This window comes from Nanorana parkeri, unplaced genomic scaffold (assembly GCF_000935625.1).
Source record: "Nanorana parkeri isolate BGI_ZX_2015 unplaced genomic scaffold, ASM93562v1 scaffold93, whole genome shotgun sequence".
NCBI classification, from domain to species: domain Eukaryota; kingdom Metazoa; phylum Chordata; class Amphibia; order Anura; family Dicroglossidae; genus Nanorana; species Nanorana parkeri.
In genome coordinates, this window is record NW_017306361.1 from 7,821 (window position 1) to 29,138 (window position 21,318).

Genomic DNA, 21,318 nt, shown 5'->3' on the forward strand with positions numbered 1-21,318 from the left:
ATTTAAATATCAGGATAACACTAAAGATTGTATTTTGGAATCATAGTTAATATCTGAAATGTTCAGTTTCAAAGTTTAGTAATCCTCTAAGTAAAGTGTATTAGGGATATGCAGTCAGCAAGATTTCTTTGTCACGTTGGAAGTGAATAAGTTAAACACTGATTGAAAGTGTTTTTTGGTGCTTTAAATATGGATACCATTAGGAATAAGCTATTAAGCTCCGTGTCATACGTTCCAGAAACAAATCTCAAACTGTCAAGGGCCTTTAACATCTAATATCTAAAACATGTATTGAGAATCTTCTAAAATGGTAATATCATGTCACTTCCCAATTAAATGAGGATAAATCTTTCCATATGACTCATAAGGAAAAAAATTAAAAAATAAAACTGTGAAGTGTACTTTATCTATCATTTGATATTTATTAAAGGAGAACTATGGGGTCAGGTCTTTTCCCCATAGTTCTCCTAAGGGTCATGGGAGTCACAAACTAGCGTTCTCCAGTGACCCAAAGCTCAGTATACCGCGAGCTACAGCTTGCGGTATACTGAGACGCCGCAGCCGGGACGGATTCCGACATTGCTGTCGAGATCCACCCAGCTGCGGGATTGACAGCTGGCTCTGCCTATCTAGAGGCAGAGCCAGCTGTGCCCGCCACCTCCCCCGTCCGTTCCGCCAGTCAGCGCTGGAGGAACGGACAGGGGAGGGGAGAATCCCTGCAGGGAGCCATGAGTGACAGTCATCGAGAAGTGAGCGAGCAACGGTATGTGCTCGCTCATTTCCCGATCTATTGAGCCGACCTGTGACAGTTTCATTGTCACAGGTCGGCTCAGATTATGAGTCTGAGTGAAAATCACTTGCCTCATAATTCTCCTTTAAACCAAGTGATTAATTTATCTGGAGTATGAGCAACTACTGAACTTACCAGAGGAGGTTGATAAATATAATCAATAGATCACAGTACTGGTGTCTTCTGCTGCAACAAGAGTTGTATTTTGGCACAGAGGTTCCTAGTGCAGAAGAGTTCAGAGTGGAATAAAGGGTTTACATTTACATAAGGGAGGGTACGTGTTAGTGTTACAGGGAGGATTAGGGTATTGTAAGGATACAGTAAGAATTACTGAGGCTGATTTACTAAAGTAAATTGGAATCTTCACTCAAAAAATTGTGAAATATTCTCCTAAATGATCTAATCATGTGAAAAACATGTACACATGAATGGGTATTCAAAGTAAACAGGAATTTGCTTTTCACATATTTGGATAATTGACGTAAATATTCACACAATTTATAAAGGAGATTTCTGAACTATTTTAGTAAATTAGCCTCAACTAGCGTTGATATCCTGGAGCTTAAAGCTAATGTTAGGCCACGAAAGCAAAATAAGAAAAGTGGCCTCATGGGAATTGTCGCCCCTATCACCCATGTGTTTTTTAAAACTATTTATATTCAAATAGAGGTGTGGGGTAACTGTTAAGTACATTTCTCTCTGGGACTGCTTTGCTGGTTCTTTCTGCTTTGTCTTTCAGGTTACAAGCTGCCTGCTGTTGCTAGGAAGATTTACCTCAGTTGCTGGACAGACCTTCAGTCAGCTGAGCACAGGATTGGTGACAGACTCCTGGCGGGAAAACAGCTGACCAATGAGTGGAACCTTTCACCTCTATAGTCACTCCTGTCACTGGACAGTGTCAGCAGTTACCTCAGGACTGCCAGCTGGACTCACCTCTGGATTAGCTTCATAATTCCTTTTGGATCTTTTCACCTGCTTCCCAACGCACCCTCCCCTTTGCTCTACTTTCCATTGTCGCGGTCAACCTTTATGGGGTAGTTTTGCTGCTTGAGTCGTAGTGACTAAGCATGCTGGTCTGTTAATGGTTAACAGTTTGGGTAATGTTGCCCACTTTGTGGGTGGACAGTGGTTGGTAAATGGTAATTTGGTTGGTGTAAGTTATTGCTGCTTGAGTCGTAGTGACTAAGCATGCTGGTCTGTTAATGGCTAACAGTAGTTTTGTTTGGTAATAATAAATATATTTTTCCACAATCATTGTTGTGTTTTACTTTATTATTTAGGTTTACTGTTATAGTATGATGGGTGTCAATGGGGAGTACAATCCCATGTGTTGTAATATATGTTTCATGGACAACTTTTTTTATATATAGATAGATCAACACTGACAGGGTATGAAAGGACAATTTTGTTTTGGACAAATGTAGGCAATACATCAGGACACATAGCATCTATATAGTATTTTGGTTGGTGGTACTAATATGTAAACACATGTCATCAAATACATGCTTTCACAGATTTCACTGCCAACCACTATCCCTGTATGATTTTTTAAAATGTATTTTTCTTTACAAAGAGTACATCAGGCACAGTGAGACTCTTCCGTCTGTTATAGAATAATGTGGGAAACTGAAGCCACGAATTCCATTTATAAATCTTACCACTGTAGTTTTCAAGACATTTAAGAAGAAAGTGGATGATTAGGCCTACCACCAGCATCCACCTGTGATAAAACCATTGGTTTTGGGTTGACTGATCCTTTTAACTCTAAACCTTTCAAAACCATTTAGTAAAACAATATTATGTTTGTTAAATTAAGACCACTGCAGTAGGTATTAGAGATTATATTTTTGTATTTAGCATATACACAAAGTGCATGAAGACAGGCACACGGTGAAAAATGTTGATAAAAATAATTTTGATTAATGAGCTCAAATGTGTATAAAATGGCTGCCAACTTGCTACACACATATGTCAGCCTGATTATTATTGGTAACAACTGGAGAAGGTTTGCTTTTAGCTCCCTCTGTCCCACCTTTTGATGTGTCAATGAATAGCAGTCTTGGTGTCAACAAAGACATCAGTATTCTTTTGTACTCCTTGCGGAAGTTTTGATTGAGAAGACCATAGATGAATGCATTGAGGCAACTGTTAAAGTAGGCCATGAAGTAACTCAATACAAACAGCCATTTTGGAATCTTCGGAGCAACCTGAAAAGGGTTGATGGCCACTGCTAGGCCAATAAAGTTTAAAGGTCCCCAACAGACCGCAAAAAGGACAAACACAACAAACATAGTCAAAAAGTTCCGTAGGTCTGTTTGTGTCAGTTTCTGCTTGCAGCCTTGTCTCACTCTGTGCTTGACCTGAATGACTAAAACCCATATCCTCATGTAGCAGAATGTCACCACAGCCAAAGGAACAAGAAAATGCACCACAACCACTGTTATTGTGTATGAAGAACTGACTGTTTGGGCAAAAGTACATGAGAAAATCCTTGGGTCATACTGTAGAGATCCAACAAAAAAGTTTGGCACAATTGCAATAACAGTCAGTATCCAAGTCAAACAGAGATAACAACATGTGCTTTTCTGGTTATAAAGCTTATCATACCGCAGACTGTGGCAGATATAACAGTATCTATTAATGGCTATGGCTGTAATGTTGAAGATAGAACCGATGACACTTAGTCCCATAAGAAATCCACTAATTTGGCAATGAATATTACCCAGCGTCCATCCATTATGGAAAATAGCTATGAGGATTACCGGATACGGGTACACCGCCACTACAAGATCCGCAACAGACAAACTGACGACAAAGATGTTGCCTGAAAATGCAAAAATTAAACATGGTTAATATTGAGTATCAAACAATAACAAATGATAAGTGAACCGTGAACAATTAAAAAATGAATCAATTATATCAAATATTTTTTCATTTGCTTTTTTTTGTGGAGCTACAGGGCCATCCAACTGAACATACTAAAAAGTCTGGCCTTTTACTTTTTCAATAAAATAATGTATTTTCTCAGCTTATCACAGTTGGAATTATAATTAACGCCTTTAATAAATAGTCTTCACAAGATGACAATAGAACTAGAGAAGGAGATTTGGAACATAAGCTGATAAAAACCTTCAGCATAGAGGGAATATAAGGATACAGATAGCAAAGTCTGTGGGTGTAAACTATAAAATATTACATCTAAGAGATATGACTTCTGAAAAGTATATCCCCATTCAGGCACAATATTTTGCTGTAATACTGTTATTGGTAGTTTATACTTTTAATACAGATTAAAAGGTAATTCCCAGTTCAAATATAAGGACAGGGTCAGGACAAATGGAAAAAGTGTGATTAGTGCGGAAATGTGTTTCATGGAGGTGAAATTATGTTTACATCCTGTTCTTGGTTGATTGGTATAGTACTGTATTCAAAGAACCAGTTTAAACCCTCTTTGAAGCTCCACATATGTGCAACCTTGCATGTGTAGTTGACAGACATCAAAGGACACGTATAATATGATGTGTCTGCCAAGATAGCTGCCCATTTGGCACGTAATCTCAACACCTAATACTATATTTGATGTACAGTACTTGTGATCTCATTGGCATTACTAGCATCTCTCTTAGATTACCATAGTCCCAGTCTCGTTCTGCAGACTCTTTTGAACATCTGGTCCCTCTAAGAGGCATCTAGGTACTAGGCCCAATAAGTAGAGGGATTTGTCCATAACCACCAGGCTCTATGCAGCTAACCTGCATTACCGTGGTGGGCCCTACTTATACTTTTAGAGCAGCCCAGGGTGTACAAAAAGTCCCTCTATGGCTTTGTTCTCTAATCCAATGCTTAAAAGACCTCAAGCAATTTTTTCATACACTGACCAGCTTCTAAACCTCACTTGGTGTTAGATATTTTCTGCCTCCATGCACTCCGTTGATGGTTGCTTGCCATTTCTCAGGGAAAGTGCTTTTATGGTGACAACAGTGGTCCATATCTGTGTAATGTGTGATGTAACAGCCACTTGTCTCCATCAAAAGCCTGCTTGGCAGGGTAATAACACAGGAGCACAACTGAGAGGCAAGGACAGGACATTGCCACCCTATACCCAAAACTATTGAAAGAGGACCCTCATTGAAGGATCACCAATTATGAATTGAAGGCTGCAGATATAAAATACTGAAATCAATTTTTAAATTACATTAGAATTCAATTTCTCGTGGATTGTTGCTTTACATTCTGACTTCGTATTTTAGATTCACCTCAAATGACACTTATTCGCACTTGCCTCAGTAGAAACTTTGTAGAAATGTATAATTATCACCTGTCAGAAGTAAACTGTATTTTATAGAACACTAACCTGCGCAATAACATTGGAGACTTGATCTCATTACTTTGTCATTTTCTTTCCTTGTGTTTTGAGAGTTGTCACCATAGGCCAGTTTACACATTCATTTGTTCACATTTAGCTTGTCTGCATTTCCACTGTAACCACAGACAAGAGCAGGCCGGCCACTGAAGCTCTCAATTTTCCACTGAAACCATGCCGAATTGCTATAGGTCGATAATGAGAGCCGATTACCATTCACCAAGCTGATTTGCTGTTAAAGGTGATGTATTAAACATCAGACTGTACAGCAAACTCTATCAGACACAAGAGCAGGTGCACTCTGTTAAGTACCTTTTCCACATTTAATCCCGTTTAATTTGCAGTAGCCTCTTGTCTGTATTTTATTATATATTTTACCATAAATATATTTTCTTTTACAAAACTATATTTACAAATCAATAAGCTTTACCTGTAAATGTATTCCCTCAATTTAAAGTGCTATCACACATTGAACTCTATTACCTTCCTGTCTGCAAGGTAGTGAGTGTCACAGACATCTCCTAAAAGTCATAATTGCTGCAGCAAATGCTATGAACAATGTGTGTTTCCGTTGAGAAGGAACTCTGGTTAAAATTTTCTAGGGATGTCCCGATACCGGTACTAGCATCGGTATCGGGACCGATACAGGGCATTTTGACAAGTACTTGTACTTGTCAAAATGCCCCGATACAAAGCGCCGAAGCTTGCGCAATTTTTTTTCTTTACCTTCAGGCTGCATGTAAGATACTTACCCGTCCACGATCCCAGAGCGGCGTTCGGCGGCGCCCACTTCCTCAGCGTCACGCTGCCACTCGTCACTAGCTGTCAGAATAAAGCCGCAGGATTTGAAATGGCCGGCGTCTCAGTAATAAGTTCAGACGTTCATTTCCCCCGTCGGCTGTCTCCTTCGGTTGCAGAGTATAAGTCACCGCTCTGCTCTTCCCTCTCACTGACAGCTCAGCTCTACTCGCTGCTCTGCTTCCTCCACACTGTGATTGGTCCTTGCATGTCAGCCTTGCAGACTGTGATACCAGTGACCGTCTCTTATTGTTTCCAATCCTCCCACTGAATTCTCAGCTGACTGCTTCTAACCACTAAACAATTCACCCTGTACGTCGGACTCCTGCTTATCTTAAAGGGACAGTGTACCTTAAGAAAAAGAGTACCAGTAGATGCTTGCCAGTGATCACATAGGATCCTCTTGAGTTCCAGGACTCTCAGTCAAACCTCGTAGGGTACCCTAAATGTGGCAACACAATCAACCGCAAGTATTCGTGACACTTGCATTGCTATGAACTCTTCTCTAATGTTACTTTGCATGGACAGGTAGACAGGCATTTACTTTTTGTTGTTTTTTTTTGTTGTGACATTACCTGTATGAAGAAATACAGATAAAAATAGTGATCACATTACTTTCCCTGTGTAACCTACAGACTGGGGCATTTATAGCAAATCAATCAAATCCTGATGTTAGCCCGTTATCCGCAGCTGAGTTGCATTTATAAAGTGTAAGTTACTGATACTGAAAATTGAATTACTAAGCGTTGCAGAGCAGGGGCGAGTCAAGCTGGTCCGCTGGGAGGAGCTGGGGTCCTAATTTAGCTGGCTGGCGACTGCCCAGAGGACCCAGACAAACGCGGCACCTCTGGGCAGTTGCCGGCCAGCTAAATTAGGACCCCACCTAGAGCTCACCTAACAGCTGTTCAAACTATACCCAGGGTCAGGCTTACAGTATTATATATACAATATATATTGTATTTCCACCCTTGGACAGATTAAAATATAGAAAATCAATCATCATTTAGATCTTTCACATTCATACACATTACCTATATGAATAATATGATTTCTACAGTTACTGTTCTCTGTAACACACTTGCTGTATTTGTGCATTTATAATTCTCTGATGTCTGGAACTCTACATCAGGAAACAATTACAGTAAGTATATTATAAGAGAAATTGGATAAACACATCAGAATAGGTCTTATTCAAAGTACAAAGACTTCAAGGCTAAAGGCTAGCATTGGAGTAATTCACAGAAATGTTTTGATGAAGTCTATTATGTTATTAGAAGAAAAAAAACTATAAAACAGAGCTCAGACATGAAGCGTTTTATAAAGCATAATCGTGATTATTCCATCAATGGTGGCAGAATATGGTATGGATTTTACGCATAGATAAAAATGGTGGTTGTCCCAGCGCTCTCACATGGAGTGGGAAGAGGTTTCAGCCATGTTAAAACTCTGATGGAAACAACTTGGATCTTAAACAGGACTGTCTCTCTCTTCAATCCTGTGGCTGATTAGAGTGGGGGAGAAGTAAAGGCAAGATAAAGGCATTAACGTGAATATGTTAATTTGCCCAGCATATGCAAAGCACACGGCCATGTTTAAAAGCCTGCAATGCTGAAATACCTGTCAGTTCAAACTAAGTTCTACTGGCTGCTGTCATCCGTTCTTTCTGTTTGCTTTTAGCTTTGTGTAGGGCATATGGACTTACACAAAATATGTATGACTTCTGCTTCTTAAACCACTAGTTACCTGGCTGCCATGCTGATCTCAATGGTTTAAATACCTACTGAGTTGCTGACTAAAAGCAATAATGCAGATCAGAGGATGAGACTTCACTTTGTTGAATGCAGGTTGTGGGTCAGTGACTTAAAATAATAAAGTCAGTTTTTTTAAGTAGCGCCCCCTTGTGGCATTAGCGGCATACCATCCCACAACAGAGGGCCTACTGTAGCATGTGGGCCATAAGGTTGCTTCACCTCTTCCTGTGACTGGGGAACTAGTTGCCATATTGCAACCTCCGGGCCACTCAGGTTAAGCACAGCCATGTGGCCCACAACAAGAGATACCAAGACAGCCCTTGCATGGCCCACCTGGTTCCCTTATTTCTGATTTCAGGACAGTGATGGACTCCTTTATGCCCTGCCTGCCTGACACCCTGAGTGTCAACTGGAAGAAGCTCATACACCTATGTTGCTGTTTTCTGACCCTAAATAAATAAAGGTTTTTCCTTCATGCCACTCATGGCATCATGTTCTTCCCAGCTTGCCCCATAACTAAATGTCCTGCTAGGAAAGTGCTTTTATTTTTTTTCTTTTGTAAAATTATAAAATGCAGTATAGGCTCTAAATGATGATAACTTGTGCAATTGTATCCTACTATGATGTATGAGGCACCGGAGATCCAGATCTGAGTCTTTAGCCATAAGATGCACCTTATAAGCTCATATAGTCCATATATCTGGATAGTCCCAGAGCTGAGGCTAAATACAAGTGGTTCTCTTACCGCTACATATTGTCACAGTTCATGGCTCTACTCTCCCCATGCACATTCTCTAGCAGCTTCACTGCTAGTAATTATAACTAACAAGGCGATAGGAAGGCCATCCCAGACTGGCTGAAAACAGGGTGGACCTCCACCCTAAAATGGACACTTGATCCCCTCTTACAAGTGGATAAGCATGGCTTACCAGGCAAACAGCATTCTTAGTAGGGGGTCAGTAACAGCAGTAATTTAGCATTTCATTCCTTTAATAACTAGTATTTTTATTCAAATTAATATATAATTTCTTAATTATGCTGTTTTATTGGCTGTTCATTGTGAAATATATTGGCTGTTTTCTTATGTGAAGCTCATCTGTGGCACATAAAAGAATGAAAAGGAATGCTGGAACATTTAAAACATCGGCATTAACTCCAAAGAATAAAGGATTTCATGCCATTTTTGAGTCCACTGATGTTGATGTCTATACAAACTGGTTCTCCTCTGGTGTCAGGGGGGATCTAGCAGTGATAATTGTGTACTCCACATGCATAATCATTCACTGCACATCAAAAGCATAGTGTCTGTTTAACTGTGCAGGTTTGAATCTAAAATAACTAAAATATATTACCACACTAGTACAACTTAATTATGCATCTTTCTGACATTTTTCTGTACAGACTTATGCCATCGAATAAAACATTAAAATGCAAGCTTATACCATATGACAGTGCAGTGTAATGTTGATGTGCAAAGAGCAGTAACCCGAAAAAGCCAATCTCAAACTGTGGCTACAGTTGTCAAAATATAATTGGCTGATATGGGTTCCTATAATTTGGATTTCTGCTGCTGTTTTTACCATTATATTGAATAAAAATCTACTCTTTGTGGACAAAACTGTATGCAAACTTCACAGTTAATGGGGTTAATGTACATCCTTGGGCATTCTGAAAGCCTAGTCTGTTTTTTAAAAGTGTATGTAAACCCCAATAAGGAACTTCTCTTATTTGGTCTCTTTTTGGTCCTTTTAAATTTAATAGGGAAAGCAATGTTGTATACCTGTTTGATAAGTGCAAAAAAACTGTTGATCTTGTCAAAAATGAAGAACTGTCCTGTGTTCTATGCACACATCCTGTGTTATCTCAAAGAGCCCTCCTGATTTTTATCTTGGACTACAGAACAATTAGTCTTTATATTGTAGACTTCTGAGAGTGGAAGAGTTTAACTTTGGCAAACTGCAAAACAAAGACAATCTGAAAAAGAATCTGCAAGGGGATGTTTAAATGGAAGACCAGCATATTTAGTAAGACAATTAACAATGTGACCCAATAGCGATAGGGTAAAGAAATTCCAGCAGTCAGGGGATGCAACTATTTCACAGGACTGTCTAAATACCCACATATTGGTACATATTGGTACATCGTACATATTGGACCTTAAAGTCTATAAAATAGAGAAGGTCAGTGGTTGTACATCAAAGTACCATTTAAAATACAAGTGCAAAGCAGAAGCGCTGAACAGTTGTACTACATTACCAAGGTTTTTGATCAGCAGGGCCAAACTAAACTTGTGGTACTATTTCAGACACTATCCCTTTCATTGATAGGGCCTATTAAAAAGAGATAAAGCAATTTGTCTTTCTGCAGTGGTTTTCACAAAATCTAAGGTGTCATATACTAAGCTGCTGAAGGCAGCTGGATGAATTACCGAGCTGAAGTGAACTAAGCCTGTTTGGCCATTCACGGCAGCCCTGTACGGCTATTTTTAGCTCTATATCAGCTGCATTCGGCTAACTTCACTTCCCTTCAGTTCAGCCAAACAGACTCGGTACGTTTGGCTGAACCGAAGGGAAGAATACGTTCGCCTCAGCCGATGCAACATCTGGATCAGCTGAGGCAACCGTTTGGCAGTTCATTCCCCGCTGTTCACCCCTATTCTCATAGGGGCCGAACAGCAGAGAGTGAATAGCCAAATGTTGCTCTCATTCTGTTCAGAAATAGCAAACAGAATGAGAATTGACATGAGCTTTAGTCAGATCCATAGGTGACATTAGGTTTCTAATAGACCCCCAATGTCTCCATAAAGACAACTTGTCAGCAGGGCCAGATTTACCCTTCCTGCTGCCCCAAGGCCAGGTTCCCCAATGCATCCCCCTCCCTGCCAAATTCCCCTTTCCCCGTCAGAGAGAGGGGCTTTTATGCGACTGTGCCGTCCCTCTACTCCTTGCTTTAACGCTGCATGAAAACATCAGCATCTTGACAGGGGAGTGGCTGGATTCCCCTCTCCCCGCTCCGATCCTCCAGCGCTGACTGGCAGAAAGGATGGGGGAGGGGGAGGGTACAGCTGGCTCTGCCTCTAGATAGGCAGAGCCAGCTGTCACTCATGCAGCTGGGCGGATCTCGACATCGATGTCGGGATCAGCTCCAGCTGTGGCGTCTCAGTATACCGCAAGCTGTAGCTCGCAGTATACTGAGCTTAGGGTGACGGAAAGACAGTAGTTTGTGTCCTCCCGTTACCCTAAGGAGAACTATGGGGAAAAGTCCTGACCCCATAGTTCTCCTTTAAAGGAAGAAATACACACCCATACCCACACACAGAAATATGCACACAGACAGAAATATACACACACAGAGAAACATGCACACACACAAATTGTAAATAGCATTTTTCTATTCTTCAGGGCCTCTGCTTTGAGAAAATATATAATTATTTGGGAATTTTTAACAGTTTGCTAGCCAACGTTTCAGATTTGCATGTGTGCAAAAATGTTCAAATTGTTTCAGTCACAAAGTGGTTAACACACACAAAATACCTTACAGTATTTTTCCAATGCAAGCAGTGAATTGCTATGGGCACCACTGATACTTTACTTTTGAACGATCTTAGTTGAACTTCAGAGTGTGACAATCTGTATGACAGTGTGTTTTGTGACAGTATGGAAACTTAATTATTTATCCAATGATCTATCCATCAAAGGCATTAAACTGTAGTAGGACAAGAGGACACAAAAACAATACAGGTCAATCCACTGCAAACTGTTTGGGTCACTTGACACCTTGAGGCCAGGTTCACACCATTTTCCGGACAAGATCTGGAACGCATTGCATTTTGCTGCATTTTTGCCACATTTTTACAGCAATTTTGCCACTTTTTTGAGCACAAATTTGGCTTATAGGTGCAGTCCAGTGCATTCCAGTTCATTTGCATGCGTTTGTGCGTGTTTTTGATGCGTTTCTATGCGTTCCAGTGCATTCCAGACCAGAGAAAATGAGACAAGCAGTATTTTGTATTGTCTGGACCGAAATGGACTGCACTGGTGTGAACAGAGCACAGAAATACCACAGGGATACGTTGGGATTCTTTTTTGGTCTGGGAACAAACTGTTCTGGTCTGGACATGATCCGGACATGGTGTGAACAAGCCCTAAAAGATATGTGCAGGATTACCAATCAAAAAAAATGTGCTGCCTCATGGTCCCATTTCCTTTTATAGTAAAAAAAACACTCACCTTTCGATGCAGAAGCTGCAGTAGTCCACATAAAAAGTCATCAATTGGTTTTTCATATAAATGCCGACACTAAAACATCATCTTTACCTTGGAACATGCACCCTTTAACACTATTGGCTGTAATTGTTTCCCATTTCCCTCTATAATAACAGGGGAGAGAGAAATCAATTACAGTCTATAGCAGGGTTCAAAATTTCAAGTCCTGAGCTACTAGCCAGGCCTTAAGAGTTACTCGCCACCAGTTGCCCCACCTAACCCCTACCCTGCCCCGGCCTTAACTCCGCCCCTAAACCCAATAGGACTGCTGAGCGGATGCACCAAACTAAAGAGGATGTCTCAGCTCTCATGTTTCTATGGAGACCCAATTGCAGCATACAGCCGCTTCTGCATCAGAATTTTTTTAATAGTTTTTTTAGATTTTTAGGGACAGAAAGTGCCAAGAAGGAGCATTTTTATTGGTAATCCTGGATTTATTATTTAAAATAGCTTGTTGGCACAAAGGCTCTTCTGTGATTCTATTTCAGCTGTGCCAACAGCTTCCTTTAAAGTTAGAAAAACATAACATCAATCCTAAATATTTTATCTGCTAACATTTCAAATGTAAAATTAAAAACTATATTTGTTTTACTTGTCGTGAAAATGTTATTGGGTCTTGTGGCATTGACCAAACATGGAAACATTTGGGATGGGAGGGGGGGTTTGTATTAAGGGCAAGACCTATTTATTTAATTTTATTATATGATATTTATTTTAAAATATGCTTCTGTCTAAAATGCAAATTAAAATACATGCAGAGCTATCGCCCGTCTATATCAGCCCAACCGGGTATTTTCTTTTTACCAAGATTTTATTGAAGGTTATACAGACATTCAGCACAGGAGGCAAGCAATATGCATTCCATTTTTACTATTGACAACGACATGATGTTTTACTGAAAAAAGTGATGAGTAAAATATAGAGAGCACCATTGTTAGGTTTTGTGTGAGGAGAGTATATAACAGTATAATGCCAGGTATAGACTGAGGTCTCTAAATTGAATCAAAGAATATCATTTTCACATGGAGAGTGTTACCGTATGAGTTTATGTCAAATCTTCATAAGACATATGTATATAGTTTTATTTCTTGTTTTAAATATTTCCCCTGAGGTGTTGATAGCTTGTAGGGAAATAAAGTCTTTGTTGTGCTTATCACTGTGGAGGGGAGTGCCAGGCCCAATGAATTGCAAATAGGGTCATTGTTGAGCCCAGGCATGTCCAGAGAATTAACATAGAGGTGCAACTTCAGTATCCTGTGTATCAGGAGCCAAGACCCTTTGATCTAATAACAAGTAGACTGGCCAATCATAGAGAGGGGTGTGGAGTTGTAAAGAGGGTCTTGGAAACCCTCCAATCTCCAGTAGGCCTTGGGAGGCAACCAATGGGAGATTTGTCATGCATCCCTATGGACACGAGGGCTATATTAATGACTGGAAAAAACAGCTCGGTCTCTTTTCACCAGGATGGGGCCTCATGTGACGTTTAATGGGTAACTATACATATAATCTTTCCCCCACTTAACTGTATGTCTGTTTGTCTGTTAGATACCAATGTCTGGGTATTTGGCATGTTTAAATCTTTTCTTTGTATGTTGTAGTTAAATAGATTGTTGGTTCATTGTATTTAAGTCTTGATACTATATACCAATAAATTCTGTTATTGTGTTGAGCTCAAAAATCTCATGAATGAATCCTTAGAATCTCAAACCTGTAAGTGTGAATGCTTATATAGCGGTTCATAACTTAAAATAGTAATTCAGGTAACAGAGAGTGACAAAGGAATGATCATTATTTTATGTTACCCTTTCCAATAGAGCTGATGTCTGGGTACAAACACTTTTTATTTAAATATATTTCTCAATAGCCACATTTGTGCGCACATACAAATAACTTTGATAATCCAGTTATTACCATAAATAAGTAGTGTTGTATTAATCACTGTGCTGCACATGGCCTTTGCAGAAAGCAGAGCTGTGGGAGGGGCCCAGCAGATCCACCCACTAGAGGCAGCCTGCAGAAATCTGCAGGAGGGGCAGAGACAAGACCAGTCACCCTGCACAAACAGAGAGAGCAGAAGGGATCAATCTTTATTACAGGAAGCTCCTGCACAGAGTACAGAGGTTATTTAATGCTTAATTTTTGCATAGAGTTGGAAGAAATACACAAAGGATACTGAGATTTAAGTAAGAATACACATGCCTCTTATAGTTAGACAATATTTGTTTCACCCATATTTCAGCCTTTAAAAATCTAATTGGGCAGAGGGAGGTATGACAATGAACCAATTACTTGTGATAGTTCAGTGCTCCTAGTAAACGTGGATTTCATTTTCTAATAGGTTTTGATAGTTGGGACATATAACAGTGTCCTAGCTATATCAAGATGTAATTCACTGGGTCATTTTTAACCTGCAATGTGAATAATAGCTGAAACTTGAGTGTTTGCTATGGGCAGTGCAGACAATTCTTTTTTCTTTAGGTAATCAGCTCTAGTATGCTCAAAAGCACATCATAATATCTTGTTTAACATGTCCCTAGGTTTTATAAAAGCAGTGAACCCATAAATCCATTTGTGCCAGTTATCTTAATCTATTTGTAGCGTGCCTAAACCCTAACAAGATGTAATTTAGTTTGGTAAAGCGCCATGTACTGTATCATAATCAATAGCCATTTTATTATGCAATATTGTTTTTTGCTTTTTTATCCTCTGTTTCCTAGCACAACTAACCTCCTGCAGCCACGCCCTGTCTATATGCATGCTCTACAATGATGGCTGCAAGGCATTTCAGAGAAAGATTTCCTGGTGGTGACAAGAAAGGATCATGTCATGTGTCATTGTGTGTCAGTAGGTGTGCTTGTATTCCCTGTTTAGAAAATGTGTGACAGGGTGAGCAAAGCGAACAATTGGAAACAGGGACAGTGCATTGTCACCTTATAACTGTAAGTACCTGAACAAGCACCTTCATGGCAGTATCACCAGGCACTATTGTAATTAAAATTGCATATTTAAAAAATATTTAAAAATGAATTAATAACTAATAACTACGTTTATATGAAATTTTAGTGGCTGGGATTACACATACATTAAAGGCAAATCAAAGGGAAATAAATCAGATGTTAAACGGTGAATTAAACATCAAATTACTTTCTAGGAAGTGTTTGTGAGTAGGCATTAATACTATGGGGTTGTATTGAAAAGAAGTTGATCACAAATGGGCCCATTAAGGTAAGCATTCAAACCACTGAATCAAGCACTAATTACAAACATTAGAAGTGCCTACATGAATCCATTCTAACTGATGTAGTTCACCTAAGCTTCAGTCGCTGCATGGGTCATCTCAGTTGTTCTACAATGAGAAAACCACTCAGGTCTTTTAAAAATGAACTCACATCCATGTAGCATGCCTGTTACCAATTATACCATTACACAGTATTCAGCCACATGTAAAACCTAATTTTAGTTAAGTTGTTCTTTAAATCTAACCCCCACCCCTTTCAATATAGCTCACACTTTAGAATACTTGCCTTTATCCCTACTCTTGAGTTCTTCACTGTGTAGTGCTGCCTGGCAGTGCAAAACCTTTGCAAGAAAAACATCCTGGACAGGTCCTGTGTCTAGTGTAACACAATCATCGCCACATTCATTAATTTCTGTAGATGATCTGCTCTCTGCAAAGGGTTGGGTGCTGTCACGAGTATGGGCAATCTATAGGATTAATTGGAGCAAGAGGTGCATTTTTCTGCAAAAGTGTATGTGGCACAGCCACAGAGCAGTGCTGCAAAGTGAAGATAACTGAAGCTGGATAAAGTTAAGTATTTTACTGTGCAGGCTATACTGAGGGAGGTAAGAGTTAACAGACAACTCCCTTTAAGCAATTCATTTTATGGCAATTCATCTTCCCCTGTAAACCATCTACTTCCAGGCTTCTCATTGGACAGTGATCTCCATCATCACTTCTGCCCAGTGACCTGAAATAATGCTGGCCCAGGAAATGGCATTGACAAACAAGTAGGTAGCAGATTGATCTTACTGACTAGTGATTGTATCATAGGATCAGCTGGCCAAAATGATAAACCCTTTGGCAAGTTTAGCTGTTTGCCCAGAGTTTTAAGTCAAGGGAAATCCAAAATATTTTTAGAGGTATTTAAAGACCTTTGGACAATGTGCTTTTAGCAGGAGCTTTTAAAAGAGGCAGAAACCATCAGCACTAAGACCCTATTCACAATGAGCGATTTGTAGTGCGTTTTCTGCTCAGAAATCAATCAAATATGAAGCTCAATGTAGCTCTTCCAATGTATTTCAATGGGGATGTTCACATCTTGCAGCTTAATTTCGCTTGTAGCTCAAACATTAGCTATTTTTTGGCGGATTTTGCGCGACTTGGCCTCAATAGACCTTAATGGTGCTGCTCAATGTCGCTCATTAACAGTGTTTTTGCACGACATTGTAGCACAATGTCGCGCTCCACAAATGTCACTTTTCACCCGAAATTACACTCTCCACAAAAGCAGGAAACAGGAAGAGGAATTATGTTACATCAAAGACTGCTTTTGATTGGATACAGCCCAATGTAGCAGCTACAAAGTCCCTGTGGTAAAATGCCTAAAAAAAGATCTACTTCACACGACAAAATGTGCACAGTAGCTCAAAGAAGCTCAATGTAGCTCAATTTTGCTCAAAGTTGCTCTACTCAAATCAACACTAAAAAAGCGCTTATTTTGTTGTAGCTTGGTGTGAATGTGGTCTTAACAGTGGGACCACTGGGTGACGGAAAACCAAACCCACATCAAGAATCCCCTCTGAGTTTCAGGTTCTCCTTGAAGTGATCCATCCTAATCTGATAGATAGATAGATAGATAGATAGATAGATAGATAGATAGATAGATAGATAGATAGATAGATAGATAGATAGATAGACTACACTGATTCACAATAATTTACAATATTATTTTGTCTTTCTGGTTGACATTGATATATAAATAACTTGGAGTTCCCTACTGAGTTTATTTAATCCTCATGCAAATCATCTGATTAGTTGATGAGAAGTGTAACAAAGTAGCTTTGTTTGCTCTCTTTCGTTTGCTTACAAAAGCCTCTTGCAATCAGAAAGCCGCAGGCCACAAGATTTAAACATTTCATACTGGTTAAATTAATACCCAATTATTTTCTAATTATTTGCATAGCAGGCTATTCCTATTTCAACACTGGTCAGTTAATAAAGTGTATTTATTGCTATGCTGCGTATGTGGGATCTAGACTTTTTCATTCTGTTTTCTCCTGTGGCAGCCAAGGGTAATGGTGTAATTCTACATTAATGTAGCCATCACTCTGTCAGAAATAACTGTCACTGTATTCAGCTGCTTTGCCTCTGCACTGTGCATAGCTTTACTTTGGGGATGATGCAAACACAGAAAATGTTCTCCGATAGAAAAGGTGTGAGTTAAACATGATTTGACTTTTAATGTATGATTACAGTGAAATAACATCATGAAATTTTGGCTGTCTCACTGAAGCTTGTGTGTGCTGTGACCAATGTATTCTACATGGACACAGATTTGTATGCATGCCAAACATCCCTATCGTAATTTACATGCAGCTTATTAGATGTATATTTTATATAAAAAGGGTTCCGACAGGTGTGACATATCTATGATTTTCATCTGACAGTGAAGGAATAGGTAGGATGTGGCAGAGACCTAATAAAAACTGTAAAAGATTATTTTCAATAAACCTTTCCAGAAAAATATGGGGGTTACCATTGCTCAACTTCTTTTAAAAATGCTAGTTCCCTGTCTGTCATGGTGACCCACTGTCTTTAATACAGAGTCACAGACCCTGAACAAATATGCATATTCATGAAAGTCATAGAAAAGTCACAGTTCCTTATCTGCATATTTGTTCTGAGTTACTGTCTCTTCTCAAACGAAAGACCCAACATAGCAGAAATGGCAGTAACAATTTCAAAGTGAGGAATTTGCAGTAGCAGCCTCCATGTTTATCTCAGGTAAGCTTTCTTTAAATGGCTTTTATTGCACAACACTTTTAAAGAGGATTTCCAATTTATTAAAGGAAAACCGTATTTTGGTACAGTTAATATTAACATACCCCCCTACCAACAACCCCTCTAAAGTCTTAGGTCTTATTAAAATATTATGAGGGTCTGGTTAGCGGAGACCTGATTTAGACCCCTCATGCTGCTGCACATCAACAGATCACTTCAAGTTCTCATAGTGATAAATTGCTGGCTGCAATTAGCAAGAAATAGATCACTATAGGAACAATATGTTGCTGCAGAGAGAGGCAGGTAAGGGCTGCTTCAGCTATGCTCAAACCTCCACACTATCAGGAAGTGCCATGATGTCACTTCACTTCAAATGCAAACACAATGAGAGGAATTTATCAAAACTGGAGCACACATAATCTAGAGCAGCTCTGCACTGCTCTTCTCTTTCATTTTCAAATCTTAACTGAACAAACAGAAGAGAAAATCTGATTGGTTGCAATGCACAGCTGCTCCAGATTTTGTCTGCACCAATTTTGATCAATTCCGCCCATTGCGTTTCACATTATGTTTATTGTGATCTGCTCATGCACTCCTATGGAGCACTGTGTAGCAAGATCAGAAGCCCAGGAGTTGATCATTTAAGCTTCTTGGCTTAGTGCTGCATGCCGGCTGTCACTAACAGCTGGCAGTTTGAGGAGATATACTGGCAGGGATCATCAGGAGCTCCTGATCATCGGTGCCATTTTAAAACAACACTTGGAAGAATAGCCACTACCCCTGTGCCATTTTAATACAGCGCTCGTTATTCAAAAAATTAAAGTCTGTACTGCTTTTTATTAGTATCCCAGTATAAAAACTGTACTAATAAAAAATTCCATACCATACTCTTATACTTGTAAGCATCTTTATAGCTTTAGTAATCACAAACAAATTAATGTTTTTTTAACCAGCCAGGGATAGGCAAACTCCAGCTCTCCAGCTGTGGTCAAACTACAAACTCCATTAGACATTCCAAGAATCTAACAGCCATAGACATGACGCCCAGGGGCAGATGCATGATGGGAGTTTGTCTACCCCGATCTAATATACCTAACAATCATATCACATCAGTTTAACCAACTGCCAATCAACCAACAATTTAGCTGTTATGGTTACAGATAATATAGCTGAATGGGCACCAATGATTTGTACTCTTCAGAAGTTTGACAAATCATCAATTTTACTGGCCAATCATACTAACCACTGCTGAACACAATGAGGGTTATATGCACAAAAGAGCATAATAACTTTGCAAGGGGATTTTCACTTTGCAGGGGGAATTTTCACTTAGCTTAGTTACTGTGAGTAAAGCTACCCCAATATGTAATATACTTGCATATATGGAGAGCTAAAAATAAAGAAAAGATAATTACAGTTGTTTTTTCAGTGTAGCCTACAGAAATAGAATTAAGGCCTATAATAGTTCAAAAAAGATACAGTCCCCCATAAATAGAAATCCCTAAAAAGTGGAAATGATCTGATGAATAGATCACAAACAAGTAATGTAATATAACAAAATTTATTGAATTTCAACACTATACTTATAAAGACACCTATAACACGACATTTAAAAACAGTTAAAACAACGCTTCCCTGGAATCACCTGTGTATAATGATGCGGGTACTGAACATTTGAATCTCCTACGGGGCAGGAAGTCTCTGATGTGAGTGAGATACAGATATATCCACAATAGAGAAAACGGAGTTGTACTCACATTATATGTAACCGGTAAAAAGATAATCCTAATTGGATCCCACAACGATACATGCATGTAGTTGTTTCGGAAGGGATGTATCCTTATGTAGCAGTTTCACTCCATATGATCCGTATCTTTGATGAATCTGAAGTTCCATAGGTACTTATCTCTCCATTCGATTGCACTCACACCACTGCACGAAATAATAGGAGACGCAGGCAAGTTAAAGCCAGTGTGTAGCAGCCTCCGTCTCGTGCCGTGTCATTGCCGTGTCACTGGGTACACCGCTGTGGAGACCCCACCACACTTCACTCTACAGTGCGGCCGCTCAGGTCGGGAACCCATATTGGAGGCTCCCCTTTTTAGGGTTGATAGCCTTATTTCGTGCAGTGGTGTGAGTGCAATCGAATGGAGAGATAAGTACCTATGGAACTTCAGATTCATCAAAGATACGGATCATATGAAGTGAAACTGCTACATAAGGATACATCCCTTCCGAAACAACTACATGCATGTATCGTTGTGGGATCCAATTAGGATTATCTTTTTACCGGTTACATATAATGTGAGTACAACTCCGTTTTCTCTATTGTGGATATATCTGTATCTCACTCACATCAGAGACTTCCTGCCCCGTAGGAGATTCAAATGTTCAGTACCCGCATCATTATACACAGGTGATTCCAGGGAAGCGTTGTTTTAACTGTTTTTAAATGTCGTGTTATAGGTGTCTTTATAAGTATAGTGTTGAAATTCAATAAATTTTGTTATATTACATTACTTGTTTGTGATCTATTCATCAGATCATTTCCACTTTTTAGGGATTTCTATTTATGGGGGACTGTATCTTTTTTGAACAAATGTATTGAAACCCTAGAATTTGGTCATTACCATATATTGTTACTCAGTGTGAAGCTCCTGTTTGTGCCCCCCCCTTTTCTTTTAAGGCCTATAATACTGATGTTCACATTATCGTGTTCACTTTTTTAAGACTATAGGAATGCATGCATTCATATCCACAGATTTAAATGGGTTATATGGAGGAAATCTACATCTGCTAAATATTTTCCACATTCACATACTTAAAGATTTGTATTTTATAGGCACCAGATCACTGAAAATGTATAGAAATTTCCTGTTATAGCACAAAATTAAATTTGCTATTCAAAGCCACAAGCATTTCAAGCTCCGTAAACAATACATTATAAATATTCCTTCCGGCAGCTAGTTTAGGCAGAAAACTTTGTCTATACTTCAAGCATATTTTATAGCTTTTAATTTATATATAACCATTCAGTGACTCCTAAAATCACACAACCATCTGTTTATTCATAACTGGATAAACATTTTCACTGCTTTTACTACATTCAATAAAAAGTCCATTACTTAAACATCAGTTTAACCCCTTCATGACTGAGCTAGTTTTCCGTTTCTGTTCATAAACGACTGACACGCTTTTTACATTTTTGCTGTGTGATTCTTTCACAGCAGTAATATACTTTCTTACTAAATGTACCCACACATATTATATATTGTTTTTTAGAGGACAGATAGGGCTATATAATTATATCAAACATGTGTAAATAATGCTTCACTTAGTTTGAATAAAAT

The 21,318-nt window shown here is 39.1% G+C and overlaps 1 protein-coding gene across 1 annotated transcript in view; it reads right to left on the reverse strand.

The window, feature by feature from the left end:
- Nucleotides 1-2,748: 2,748 nt before the first annotated feature.
- Nucleotides 2,749-21,318, reverse strand: part of LOC108783900 (melatonin receptor type 1C) — an 83,211-nt gene continuing 64,641 nt past the window's right edge. The window contains exon 2 of the mRNA XM_018552598.1: nucleotides 2,749-3,614. Coding sequence (XP_018408100.1) covers nucleotides 2,749-3,614 — 866 coding nt within the window. The remainder of the gene's footprint in view (nucleotides 3,615-21,318) is intronic.